Source organism: Phytophthora sojae (assembly GCF_000149755.1).
Source record: "Phytophthora sojae unplaced genomic scaffold PHYSOscaffold_1, whole genome shotgun sequence".
Lineage (NCBI taxonomy): Eukaryota > Oomycota > Peronosporomycetes > Peronosporales > Peronosporaceae > Phytophthora > Phytophthora sojae.
The window spans coordinates 7,185,490-7,198,640 of record NW_009258115.1 but is presented as its reverse complement, the minus strand read 5'-3'; the positions used below and the strand labels follow the sequence as shown (position 1 = coordinate 7,198,640).

At 54.2% G+C, this 13,151-nt stretch overlaps 6 protein-coding genes across 6 annotated transcripts; 5 read left to right on the top strand and 1 right to left on the bottom strand.

Annotated features, from left to right (window-relative positions):
* Window positions 1-144: 144 nt before the first annotated feature.
* PHYSODRAFT_349233 (hypothetical protein) lies at window positions 145-2,375 on the bottom strand (the record flags this gene model as incomplete). Its single annotated transcript, XM_009517710.1, has 6 exons — window positions 145-490; window positions 563-1,387; window positions 1,463-1,522; window positions 1,604-1,707; window positions 1,796-2,139; window positions 2,281-2,375. The coding sequence occupies 6 exons, from the start codon at window positions 2,373-2,375 to the stop codon at window positions 278-280; spliced, it is 1,641 nt and encodes a 546-aa protein (XP_009516005.1). The 3' UTR covers window positions 145-277.
* A 559-nt stretch (window positions 2,376-2,934) lies between these two features.
* On the top strand, window positions 2,935-3,802 carry PHYSODRAFT_537404 (hypothetical protein). The gene has a single exon (XM_009517709.1). The coding sequence runs from the start codon at window positions 3,000-3,002 to the stop codon at window positions 3,696-3,698; it is 699 nt and encodes a 232-aa protein (XP_009516004.1). The 5' UTR covers window positions 2,935-2,999; the 3' UTR covers window positions 3,699-3,802.
* Window positions 3,803-5,049: 1,247 nt separating this feature from the next.
* PHYSODRAFT_475263 (hypothetical protein) lies at window positions 5,050-5,981 on the top strand (the record flags this gene model as incomplete). Its single annotated transcript, XM_009517708.1, has 3 exons — window positions 5,050-5,385; window positions 5,461-5,677; window positions 5,761-5,981. 3 exons carry the CDS (start codon window positions 5,050-5,052, stop codon window positions 5,979-5,981), a joined length of 774 nt encoding a protein of 257 aa, XP_009516003.1.
* Window positions 5,982-6,470: 489 nt separating this feature from the next.
* PHYSODRAFT_294193 (hypothetical protein) lies at window positions 6,471-8,235 on the top strand (the record flags this gene model as incomplete). Its single annotated transcript, XM_009517707.1, has 6 exons — window positions 6,471-6,770; window positions 6,839-6,878; window positions 6,939-7,312; window positions 7,399-7,680; window positions 7,718-7,931; window positions 8,012-8,235. 6 exons carry the CDS (start codon window positions 6,471-6,473, stop codon window positions 8,233-8,235), a joined length of 1,434 nt encoding a protein of 477 aa, XP_009516002.1.
* A 189-nt stretch (window positions 8,236-8,424) lies between these two features.
* Window positions 8,425-11,504, top strand: PHYSODRAFT_322360 (hypothetical protein; the record flags this gene model as incomplete). The annotated part of the gene is made up of 9 exons (XM_009517706.1): window positions 8,425-8,995; window positions 9,075-9,175; window positions 9,255-9,635; window positions 9,717-9,830; window positions 9,921-10,073; window positions 10,151-10,291; window positions 10,363-10,430; window positions 10,521-10,932; window positions 11,010-11,504. 9 exons carry the CDS (start codon window positions 8,425-8,427, stop codon window positions 11,502-11,504), a joined length of 2,436 nt encoding a protein of 811 aa, XP_009516001.1.
* Window positions 11,505-11,781: 277 nt separating this feature from the next.
* PHYSODRAFT_477475 (hypothetical protein) lies at window positions 11,782-12,573 on the top strand (the record flags this gene model as incomplete). The annotated part of the gene is made up of 1 exon (XM_009517705.1): window positions 11,782-12,573. The coding sequence occupies one exon, from the start codon at window positions 11,782-11,784 to the stop codon at window positions 12,571-12,573; it is 792 nt and encodes a 263-aa protein (XP_009516000.1).
* Window positions 12,574-13,151: the final 578 nt, after the last annotated feature.

Genomic DNA, 13,151 nt, shown 5'->3' with positions numbered 1-13,151 from the left:
ACCATTTCCGTTCCCGTCGGGCCCGTAGATCACGTCGAAGACTGCGTCAAGAATATCGTTTTCGCTTGGTTTTGATCCCTCAAATCATTTTCATTCCATGCCGTGGCAGCTCGGTATTTATTCCAAGGCGCCGCGAATTTTGTTGTATCTCGATAATAAAATTTCATTTCATTTATCTCGGACAGGTCTGGTTCAGGAGTGCCGGCGCTAGTGACGCTTCCTCTCACAACCAGCCAGTTACACACCATGACGCACAACAAGTAACCTTGTAGCTTATTCACTTGCGCCTACTTAGGAAAAACGATGCACCGGCAAGTGCAGCTACAGCAGCGGCGTACACGACCATACCGATTGCCGTATCGCCATTCTGTCCCAATGCGCGGCGCACCGCGAGTCGATAGTGGGGGATTTTAAGTCGGATGTATTTGTTGCCCCATGTTCGCGCTCGGTTAACAGCATCCTTTAAATCTGAATCCTCGGAGAGTAGCACCTGCAATCCATCAGAATAAACGTTAAACTCAATAACAAAAGTTCAGAGATGGGTCGAATGCAGCCAACGTACGTGGTCGCCTTCATCGTCGACGTAGAGGATTCGGCGGATAGTGTTGTCACCTAGTCGATTCTGGACATCCACAAGGAGCTGTTCCAATGACTCGGCAGAACTCGTGAAACGATGGTTGTTGCCATAGCAGTCGGCAAGCTTGTACACAAACACGTCAGGAGCATGCTCGTTCAGTGGGTTTTCATCCAATAGCGCAGGATCGCCAGTAACACTTGTTCCAGTTGACGACTGGAAATCGCTCCACGTTTGGCGCCCCACTAGCGATGCTATGTTCACATCGTCTGTATCCGGATCATCCACACCGACGTTGGATCCGTCGTCTTCGACTTCTTCATCATGCTCTGTGGCATCGTTCGCACTTTTCAGACTATTGCGGAACTGGTCCCACAGAGGTTGTACTCCGTCGTTTTTCACGCTTTGAAACGTGCCCATTTGCTGGACAACACCGTGGGTGACTTGCAGAACGTCCACAATGCCCACCAGCTTTTTACCGCTGTCGAACACGGGCACATGCAGAAACTTTCCGTTGTGCATCGAATGGAGCGTCTCCAAAATCGTCGTTCCCAGCGTGGCTGTCTGAGGCTCCGGTGTCATCACGCCAGAAAGCAAGCATTGACTGGGCTCCAGCGACAGTGCAACCACTCTCCGCATCAAGTCCTTTGTAGTGAAAATGCCGACAGTGCGATCTGCTTCATCGCACACCATCACAGCACTGGTCTTCTGTATAAGCATCATGCGTGCTGCGTCCATAGCTGTCGACGTCGGGCTGAGAACTGGAACTTCTGAGCCTTCCATGATGATTGCCGATAGCGTCGGTAGAAAGAGCTATAAAAGGATAGTCATCAAAATGTCAACACAAAAGGTACCATACACGAAGGGTTGCCAATACTCAGCCCTTACCTTTTGCCGCAAGGACTCGAATAAGTTTGCTTCTGTCGAGCCAGACAAGCTCTGTTGCAGCTACAGTCACCATAACACACACAAACCAACTCATTCCATCAGCCACTGCAAGCCTCCTCAACATACCTATTGTTCCCGTACCTTCTTCACGGTCTCTTCCAGTCGGTCGGAGGATTTTCGGTACGCGTGCTCCAGCTTTGCGATGGCTTCATACAGACACTTGGCGATGTCCAGAATCCCCACCACTACCGCAAAGCACAATAACTCACACCGTTAGTCCTCACACTCCACCACCACCACCGCTGCTGTACTGCACTCTCGCTATTCTCTCACCTTTATCATTGTCCGTCACTGGCAAGTGGCGGAACTGTCCTGAAATCATCTTCTTCAGTGCGTCGATGGCGCTGGCATTGGCCGACACGCACGACGGGTCGGGCGTCATGACCTCGTACGCCAGCGTCCGCGTGGGGTCCCTCCCCACCGCCACCACCTTCACTGCGACATCTCTGTCCGTGAGGATGCCCGTGAGCAGTCCGCTCCTGTCCACGAGCAGCGCGGCGTCCGTCTTCCGCTCCACCATAGCACGCACGCACTGCGCCACCGTCGCGTGGTCTCCCTGCAGCAGCGCGCGCGACGGCCGCATGCGCTTCACGGAGCGACTGTGGCCGTGGCTGCTGCTGCGGCTCGGGCGGCGGTGCGCTCGCTCCTGTGCCCCCTCTAGAGACGAGGCGCTCGTCTCATGCTGCTGCTCGTCTCTGCTCTGCGAGGCAGGCTTCGCGTGCTCCGCGGACGGCGGGGGCTGCTGCTGCTCTTGCTGCTGCTGCTGACGCGCCTTGGCCTTGCGCCCCGCCTTCTTGGTCGAGAAGACAAGCTGCTGCTGGCGCGGCTTCCGGGCTTCCTTCTCGCGCTGCATCGGATAGCCCAGTTGTGACCGAGACCTGAGAACAGAATCCCTCCTTCAAAGAAGGTTCGACCAAAAGACTAAAAATTGGGGTTCGGGGTTCAATTGAGGTCGGTTTCCGAGGGCAAGGCAAGTTGCCGGCAGCCGCGCTACAATGGGCTCGTTACATGGATCGGTTTGCTGTTGAACGCACGAGGAACCTCTGTAAGCATTGCACTTGCAACAACTGCATTGCTACAAGTTTTATGAATCACCATTGGTGATAGAGCTCAATTCACTTGTTCCGTGCCTACCACTTTTTACTAAAAAGCAAAGCGATGCTTTCGAAAAGCTCCTTCTTGTCTTTGCCCCGATAACGTGAGTGTATGGTGCGAATTGCAAGAGCTGAAGTGGTTGCATTCTTCTCACGACGTTGCTCAGCGCAGGTGCGGAACTGCCATTCGCCACTTCAACCTGTCACAAATCGGACTATAATTTAGTCTTTTGTTTACAAAATGAGAAAAAAACTGCAAATCACCCTTCACACAAGAAAATCAAACCAGGCAGGAGAAGTAAGCGGTCATGGTGGCGAGCGGCACCGACGAAGGCGTCTTCCTCGTGGACGACGCCATCTTCACGGCCAGCGAGGTGCATCGGATGACGCCGGAGGAGGAGCTTTCGAACATCCAGCCGCGCCCGATCGACGAGATTCTGTACGTCGCGTCCGTCGTGGCGCAGCACCAGTTCCCTGTGGACGTGATCAACAACATTCTCGAGTTTGCGGGCGTGCTGCTGACGTTCCAGGCCGAGACCTCAGATCTCCTTCGCGGCCGCGGTGACATGAACGAGGACTATCTGCAGCTGCAGCTGCCGACGGCTGAGGAGCTGCAGATTCCGCCCGGAGTGGACGTGAGCAAGTGCTCGCTGGTGGTGGCGGACTGCGTGTCGAAGGACCAGGGGTGGGCCACGGACGGACGTGAGTACAACGGAACGTACCGCGAGTCAAGCTCATGGTGCGAAGTGGCAGTGACGTCCGTGACTGCGGAGGGCGAGCTCAGGGAGACGAGTCGCGTGCCGTTCTATCCCAATCTCCGCGCCGGCAGGAACTTCCGCCACCATCGCAAGTATTTTGGCAGTTCCTCAGGGCTGTTGCAGCATGTCAAGCTGGGCGACTGCGTGTCCATCGTGCTGCGGTCGCAGTACCCTGGTTGGACGAACTCGGCCAAGTACGGCAGACTCGCGGTTTGCTTCGCTGTGGAGCTCACAGACGACTTCTCGTTTGCTGACGTCCCATTCCCGACCAGTGCAGCCACTGAGGAGCGCGCAGGGCCTTCTATCCCGTGCTCCATCCAGTAGGTTGCCCCTGATGGCACTCAGTGGAGGCGTTAGGTTTGTGGGGTGATACCCTTAGTTCGACCCAACCATTAAACTCTAGAAAAATAATATATACCAGCCATCTTCTTGACCCAGGTTTGCCTTTAGCGTGTTCCGCAAGTAAATTGGTCTCTACGGCATCACGGTGATGTGCGTCGTCTCTGCTGGTGACGCCGCGGTCTCCGGCACGCGGATTCGATGCGGCCAAAACACTCTGCCGCGAGTCAGCAGCGACCAGCTTTCGGCTCGAACCCGACGCAATACACACAGCGCAAGGCTACGTAGCTCGAGACGATACTCGATGCAGCTGTGAGTCTGCAAGATGCCAAAAAGGTAGACGAGTTCCGGTGCTGGGTGCTGGATGCCGTCGTTGGCGCGAAATTCAAAGCTGCGCGAATCTCTAACGTTGAAGTGGCGCGTTATCAGGCCGAAGCGGCGCGCCCGGTCCCAGCCAATCAAGAAGCAGCAAATGGGGCGTGTCTATCTCTCGCAGGACGGGCTCCGCTACAACACGTTGGTGCCGCCGCTGGTGGTGATTGGCCGCGCGCGCCGCTGACTAGGCTCGCAGGATTCGGCTGCAGCAGCACCCGTTGGCTTGCCTGTTGCCGCGACGCGCAGCTTCACTGTCCACTTCAAGATTTGCTTCGTCGATAGAACATGCAGCTTCGACTCGGGCTGCCAACACGAGCATGCGCCGCCCTTCTGCTGGGCTCGGTGGTGCTGACCCTGGCGGCGGTGAACGCGCACACGCTGCGCAGCGAGCCGGCGGCAGTGCCATCACCAGTGGAGGAAGATGCTGTTCCAGCCGACAGTCTATCGCAGCGCGAGACGTTGGGCATGGCGCTGGCGGCACTGGTCATCTTCGTTGCCGCCGGAGGGGGCACTGGCGGGGGAGGTGTGCTCGACCCCATTTACATCCTAGTGTGCGGACTCAGCGCGAAGGTGCGTCCGAAGGAATCGTGGACGTTATGGAGGTCTACCTGTAAAGCTGACTCAGGTTGACGTGGTGTTTTACAGACCGCCATCCCTCTTTCCAGTATCACGATTCTTGGCGGAGGTTGGTGCTCGGTGCTTACCTGTTGAACGATCTCGCTCAGTTGCTCACTCGCGTCATTTTCGTCCTCTCAGCAATCGGCAACTTTTTGATGAACGTGCGGCGCACGCGGGACAACTCGAAGAAGCCGCTCATCGACTGGGATGCCATCCTGGTGATGCAGCCACTACTCCTGTGTACGTTATCACTATTGGTCGGAAATTATATATCTTACTGTGTACTCACGTGTTGGTGTTGTTTACAGTGGGAGCGACCTGTGGCACCGTCCTCAACACGCTCATGCCCACGTGGCTCCTCTGCGTGCTGCTGGTGCTGGTCCTTAGTGTCACCGGCACTCGCACCTTGCAAAAAGCTATCCGCGCGCGTCAAAAAGAGCGGTGGCAGTGTGGCGTCTCACCCGAGTCGACATCTCTCCTTGGCGTTGATTCCGCTTCAACCGACGGTACCAAGGCCCATGCTGGAGAACCGCAGCTTCGCGCCGATGTGCCGTGGCGGAAAATCGCGACTCTTTTCGGTCTATTTGTCGTCGTCGCCGGGATGAGACTTGTCCGCGGAGGGCAAAACTTTGACAGTCCGATTGGCCTCGATTCATCATCAGCCTTGTACCCCGTGCTCGTAGCGTTACCCTACGTGGTTCTCGTTGGTGTCGGCTACTTCTCCCTCAAGAACTTGGGAGCCGTTTACGAGAAGCAGCAGAGCCCTGCATATGAGCTTGAAGCCCACGAAATTCAGTGGACGTCGTCATCGATCAAGTTCTTTCCCGTTTTCTCGTTCGCAGCTGGAACAGTCTCCGGCATGTTTGGCATCGGCGGAGGCATCATCAATGCGCCGCTGCTGCTTGAGGTGGGCGTCGACCCTTCGGCCGCTTCGGCCATGACTGCGGCGACCGTGCTCTTCTCGAGTGGAAGTAAGTCTCGCGTTATTTTCTGTCTGTGCTCTGCTGCTAGCTGCTGCTTTGAGGGCTAACTTGTTCTGCAATGTCTTCTCCAGTGTCGTCGTTCAACTATCTTATGTTGGGAAAGTTGGACCTGGACCTCGCACGACTCATGCTGCCCATGGGGTTCCTCACTACGTACATTGGACACATTTGTCTGCTAAAGGTTGTTCGCCGATTCCAGTGTCCAAGCTTAATTGTCTTCTCCATGGCCGCGATCGTTCTGATCAGTGCCGTCGCCATGAGCGTCGAATGCGTCCGGGCGCTCCTGTCGTGACTTCAGGGAAGTCAAAATCAGGGAAGTCATTTTGTGTTGTACAATTTGAAGATAAAAGTGAATATTTGCCTCCTATTTTAGCTTTATTAGTTTGTTGTTGTCACGTTTAGGATTTCGTTGTGTAATTTGAAATTTCACTGGACGTTTCGGCTAGGTCGAGTGAAATTTGCGTTATGCTGTGAGAATCGGCGTTGGTCGAGTGAATGTTACGGTTCCCCGTGCAAATTTCGAGCTGGGAACACACTCGGAATCCGAACAAGGATCTGTTTTGGGAAGCCGAGCCGGCGAACAGCAAAAGCACTCGGAAACCGGCAGAGATCTTTGCAATTCTGCAAAGATCTCTTTTGCATACAGTCAACGACTTACAAAGCCGGCAGACACAAAAGCCGGCTTTGTAAGTCGTTGTCTGTTGTGAAGAATGCCAGGTTTTCGCTAACTTTTCCGCCGCTCCACAACTAGATTCGCTTCAAGTAAGAGAAGGGGAACGCGATGGGCCGTCGGGGAGATCTCGCGGGGGCCTTGGCAGCGCTGGTGCTGGCTGCAACGTTGGCGGCTGCACAGCCTCCTGGAGGGGAAGAAAGCCCCGTCAAGTTCGGGCCCGTTCCGTCGCTTTCGCCGCAGGACGCGCCGTACGAGCCGCGGGAAGTGCTGCGCTCTGTGGAGAGGCCGCATCAGCTGCTTGGCATCGTGCTGGCTGCGCTGGTGGTGCTAATCGCCTCAGGAGCCAAGACCGGTGGCGGCGCCGTTCTAGACGCCGTCTTCATTTTGGTGCTGAAGCTCGGCCCAGATGTACGTCACGACTGTATTGGTGGAGGTACCGACAAGTTCTCACTTCACCTATTGCACTCGCTATTTAGGAGGCTATCCCACTGGCTAGTATCACCATTTTTGGCGGAGGTAAGCTCCTAGATGAAGGTGTGCGATCAGCGATAGAGCTCTAACGTGTGCTGTCTGTAGCTGTTTGTGACTTCTTGTTGAACCTTTGGAAGAAGCCGATTAACTCCAACTTCTCGCTGATCAACTGGGACTTCATCTTGATGATGCAGCCTATGCTACTCAGTAAGTTTGTGGGCGGTGTGCGACCTGGTCTGTCATCTGGCATGCGTATTAAGTGGGTGTGGTTTTATCGTGCAGTGGGGGCTGGCTTTGGAGCGTCGTTGATTTCGTGGTTCTCTACTTGGCTGCTTATCATTGCGCTCATCGTGTACTTGGGGTACATCGGCAAGAAGGCATTTAAGAAGGCTCGTGCCGTGGGACACGAAGAGGGGTGGCGGTGGTGCAGCAGCGGCGAATCAATGTCGCTACTTGGTGCACCGTCCACAAGCTTTCAGGTGCGATGCATGCACTCATTTACTGACAATCGAGCTGATTCATGTTGCTGATACCAATGCAATTTCATGTACCCCTGGATATCTAGGACGACGATGGCGGGTTCCTGTACAAGGCTGGCCTTCTATGGCGCAAGCTGGGTATGAACTTTGGTCTTTTTGCCGCCACTGTGCTGCTCACGTCGCTCCAAGGAGGAAAGTACTTCCCCAGCCCTCTCGGAATCCCGCCGACCTCGTTCTTCTTCCTGCTCGTGTCGATGCTGCCCTTCATCTTTCTGTCGGTCGTCTCGCACTACCAGATGAAGGATGTCGTGGCCACATACCAGCGACAGCAAAACCCGCGATTCATCCTCGCTCCGAATGAAGTCCAGGTAAGGAAGCACGCAACGATGCTACTGCCAATCCAAGGCAGAAAAACAACAACTAACCACCGTTTTGTTTGCACAGTGGTCACCTGAGTCAATCCGGAAGCTGCCTCTCCACCTACTAGGCATTGGCGCGGTTGGAGGAGCGTTCGGCGTGGGTGGAGAAGGCGCAACGTCGCGCTTGTTGCGCGGGGTCAACTTCACTCCAGCGGCAGTGTCCGCTATGTCCGCCACGGTTGTATTCTTTGTGAGCGGCAGTAAGTTGTGGTCTCAATCGCCAATGACCTTCTTTTGCCGTAGACACTGACTGTTCTATCTGTTGCTACGTGTGTTGCAGTGGCGTCCTTCAACTTCTTCCTGTGGGGCAAGCTGGACCTGAATCTCGCCAGGCTCATGATGCCTTTGGGCTTCGTGATGACGCTGCTGGGTCGTCTGTGTCTGATCAAAATCGTGCGCAAGGCCAAGTCCCGCACTCTGTTACTCTTCGCCATTGCCGCGGCGATGTTCATCAGCATTGTGCCGCTCAGCTTCATGGTACTCCGCGCTCTGTTCGGCATCTAGGAGGATGGATACCCTGGTAAGAATTAAGCGCCTGAAAAATAAGAACCCCGTTTTACGCTCCGTTTTATGCAAATCCCGTTGTTTTATGAGGTCGCGAAAAGAAGGAGGGTTTCAATACCATAGTATACTACTGGTACTGGAGGGGGAGCGCGAAGATCCGAGCGGACGGCGAGGGCAGCAGGGACTCGGATGGCGGACACGGCGGCGCAGAACGGCGTGGGCCACCGCAAGCGGCGTGAGGCGCTACCCCAGGGCGCGTCTGCCGCCAAGAAGATCAAGCTGGAGGACCCCGAGCCGCCCGAGGCGAACCCCAACACGATCGAGGCCGTGAGGGAGAAGAACAAGGCGCTGGAGATCGACATGAAGGAGAAGAACCGGCGCATCGCCTACCTGACCAAGAAATGCGAGGCGCTGTACCGCTCCAGGGGCGTCACGGGCGCGTCCTTCCGCTGTCTGCGGAGGCAGTGGCTCCAGCTGCAGGACGAGCTGCTGGCCGCTACAAAGACTGTGGATCCCTCCGCTGTCTCAGACGAGGCGTCCACGGAGGCCTGGCAGGCGGCTCTTGACGCCGTGGACGGCTTCGGACAGGTTCGTGTACGCGCGGAGGAGCTCAAGTTGAATCTGCCCGAGTGGTTTATCACTGTGGCGAAGGATGCAGAGGAAGAGGAACCCGACGCCGACGTGTCGCTGCCATCCGATGACGACGCCGATGACAGGGCGTTTATTAAGACGGAGGACTTGTCCCAAGATGGAGCAGGACGTGCATGAACAGTTGAAACACAGGAGCGAGAAGACGAAGGAGTTGCTGCAGAAACTACTCGCTGCTGTTGGAGGAGTAGTTGTTGCTGACAAGGCGAAGACTATTGAGTACGCGCACATTCTTCAAGAAAAACGAGCTGCAGTTGCGGAGACACTCAGCTTGAAGGAACAGCTGCAGTCGGTGCGTTGCTCGTGAAAAAAAAGTAAGGCTGGTTGAGTATTGCTGGAGCTGATGGGCGAATTTTGTGTGTGTCATGCAGTGCAAAACTCGGATATCTGAGCTGGAGAGGGATGTAGAATACAAGGAAACAGAGCGCCATCGCGCTTGTCGAGACTATGACCGCTTAAGTGCCTATGTGAAGCAACGGAGTGGTGTAAATACGGATGGCGCTGAAGCGGATGGTATTAAAGCTGAGCAAGTCAAAGATAAAGACAACTCTCGTGAAAAGGCTGCGCCGGAGTCGTCGAGTGCTGTGACGGTGAAGCAGGAGGAATTGGTGAAGAAAGAGAAGGAGCACGCTAAGATTGTTGGATCTTTCCAGGAGAACATGCGCGTGTTGAGTGTCAAATTGCACCAAGAGCGCCAGAAAATTGACTCCATGCGGCGCGAATTGGAGAAATACAAGGCGTTGGAAGTGGCGGTAAGCTGTACACTAGCTGCAACGGTGCGTGTATGTGTCGAAGAGCTTACATTCCTTCTGTTATCTGTACGTATTATTTAGTGGAAAAATGATGAAGCTGCGCTGATTCAAGACAACGAAGAAAAAATTAAACAACTCCGGGATGAGAAGGCACATGGCGACGAGGAGTACAAGAAACTTCTACACAAGGCAAAGGTACAATGGCGTGCTACGTTCAAAGTAGCTTCAAATTTTTTTGAACGAGGGACGAATGTTTGCTAAATGTATTTTTTTACTGTATTCTAGGACCTCGAGCACCACATGACCGAGAAATGGGAGAAGAAGATTACCAAGATTCAGTCTGAAATGAGCAGGACCAAATCGCAGATGGACGAGTTGAACTTGAAGAACGTGTCACTCCGCGAAAAGATCTCAAACGCATCGTCCTACCGAGATCAGGTGAGAGGATTATTGCTTCATGTGCACTGCTAGCTTTGGTTGCTGACCTTGTTGTGTTCTTTTGGTTGGATTAAAAGCTAACTGAAGCTAAGTCAGAGCTGGAGTCAGCAAAGCGGGAAAACACCAACCTGAAGGCCCAACTTGAGCGCGAGAAGAGTCGAGCAGATCGAGCACAGGCGTCTGCAGATAATCACGAGATCCAGACACTGACCGAAAAGGTTATTCTTTTCTTTCCGCTGGGCGTTAGTTAGATCTCAGTTGAATCTGACTTGGTTGTGAATTTTTGTAGGTAACTTTGCTGGAAAAGGAAAAGCTCGAGTTGCAACAGAAGTATGACGCGCTGAAGCAAGCAGAAATGTACGAGAACTATCAAATTACTCGAGAAGAGCAACGTAGTCTGCCTTGTAATGTTGTGGGGATCTGACTTTGTTTGTTTGCTCTTGACAGGAAAGATGCTGGTGAAAAGCTATCAGATGCCCTAAAAAGCTTATCAGATGTGGAGACTAAACTGGAAAAAGAAAGGAAAGAGCTCGCCGAATGCAGAACTGACCGAGAGAAGCTACGCTCTAAAATCGAGGATATGAAGGCTGCCAGCGAGGCCTCGCGAGAAGAGAACGATGCCTTACTGCTGGAGATTGACACCATGTATAAAGAGGTGGATTCGATGCGTCATAGCCGGAAGAAATATATCCAACAGATCGACGAGAAGCGGAGTGCCAACAAGAAATTGCACACGCTCCTTGCCAGGGAGGAGCAGGCGAAGGCACACTGCTTTGAAGAGCTGGCTGCAGTCCGACTACAGGTTTCTTCTCTGAGTACAGTGCACAAGCACCAAAAAGCGTTCATCGAGTCGTCGAAGGTAAGATAGATGGCTCGAATTGTACTTCTTCAATCGATTCTGACATGTTTGTGTGGTTGTTGCCTACTGCATTGTAGGAATCTTTGCAAGCTAAGGAAATCGAGCTGGAGAAGATGAAGGAATACGTCAAGACCATTGAGGCAGAGCGCGAAGCTTCAGACGCTGAAAAGCGCAAGCTGCTACGCGATGCAGAGGTAGCCAAGAAGATCTGTGCGACTGCGGAGAAGTCGCAGCGCGAGCAGCAGTTGCTGCAGGAGAAGCCCAAGCCGTGCTTGAAGTGCGAGACGTACCGCAAGAAGGTCGAGGACGTTGAACGCCAGCTGCAGCACGCCAAGTCGGCGTCCTCCACGGGCGAGCTCACCGACCTCGAGCGCTTCGAGCTGCGCGACTTGCAGAAGCTCGTCAACTGCTCGGTGTGCCAGGACCGACGCAAGGACGTGATTATCTCCAAGTGCTTCCACATGTTCTGCAAGGAGTGCATCGAGAACAATCTCAAGTCACGCAACCGCAAGTGCCCCACGTGCAAAAAGATGTTCGGCCACGACGACGTCAAGAGCGTCTGGTTCACGTAGGAGAGAGCGGAGCAAAGCATCGCAGGGTGCCGTTATCCAGTGTCAATGACCACGTCAGGTTTCTTATTCGTCGGTCTCGCGTTGAACTGTGTGTGACCTTAACCCATTGATTTCGTTGCAGCATCAGCGAACTCTCAAAGTGGTCCATGCATGCACACTTCAAATTTATGTCCGTACAGATTTATATCATTCCAAAAGTCCATTTTTGATACACTTCACACTTTTTGACACAAATCCCTTTTTGGTTTGTCAAAGCATTTGCCAAAAGTAGACACCAATGGCTCGCAACAAGCGCGACACTAAGCGTAAGCTGTCGGAGCCTCGAGGCGGCAGCAGCGCGGCTGGCAATGCGAAGCGCGCTCGTCACGACGGCCAACAGACATCCGCGCAGCTGTACGCGGCCGAAGACGACGTGTTGGTGCTTGGAGACGGCGACTTCTCCTTCTCTCGCGGTCTGGTCAAGCACCGCGGCACCGGTCGCGGCGTGCTGGCCACGTCCTTCGACTCGGAGAGCCAAGTGCGAAAGAAGTACCCGAATGCGCAAGAGTGCATCGCCGCTGTCCGCTCGGCGCACGGCCTTGTGTTGCACGACGTGGACGCCACCAAGCTGCTTGAGTTGCCCCAGCAGGTCAAGACGGGCGCCGGTATGAAGGCCGTGCCCGACTTCTTCAAGTACATCGTCTTCAACTTCCCCCACAGTGGCCAGCAGCGCGTGCACATTAACCGAGCCCTGCTGCTGAACTTCTTCGGGAGTGCTCGGGACCGCCTCACGGCCCACGGAGAAGCGCACGTGACGCTCAAGACGAGACCTCCCTACTCCAACTGGTTCATCGAGGACCAGGCGAAGGACGCGGGCTTCGTGCTGAAGGAGCGGCGGAAGTTTAACATCCGGCTGTTCCCGGGATATCGCCACCGTACGACGGACCCGCAGGCCAAGAAGTTCGAGCCCGACCTCTGTGTCACGTACGTGTTCGTGGTCAACCGATCCAAGGTACGAAACCGAGTTCAATGTGTTGATCTTGAGACTGTGGCTTGCCTAATGACTGACATACTACTTGATCACTGTTAATTATACGGCAGTATCCTTCCCAGAAGAGTCGAGCTGCTTTGTCGGATGCCAGTGCCAAGATGTCGGCTGCTGAGGCGAGTGAGCAACTCGACCTGGCTGCTGCAATTGTCAACATCGCAAAGGCAAATGCTGCCAACAAGCTGAAGAAGGACGAAGACCGTGCTGGTGCTACATCTGTCTCGAAACCGGTTAGCAAACGAAGCAAGACTGCATCCCCGAAGGTGACCCATCCTGCTACGGACAAGCAAGCTCGAGCTGCTGCTCGTCCGAATACAAGTCACGGGGAGCTATGGAAGCCGCTGCATCGGCGATCTGGAGTTGCTTTCTTTTAGACTAAAGACTATGATCTTTCTGATAGAGTTAGTGAGCCACTATGCTCCCTTGCTGGCACAAAACGATAATTGCGCGTCTGATGCTTGACGTCGCAGATTGCCCCCGAAATCAGGGTACGGAAGCATTTGTTTGCGCTCAGTACAAGTCGATTTCTGGTTCTCTCAGCCCGTAAGCGCTCGTCCTTGAACAATCATGCGAAATGCAGTTATCGACTTCGCACTCATTTTTCCTGACTCAGGCACCTA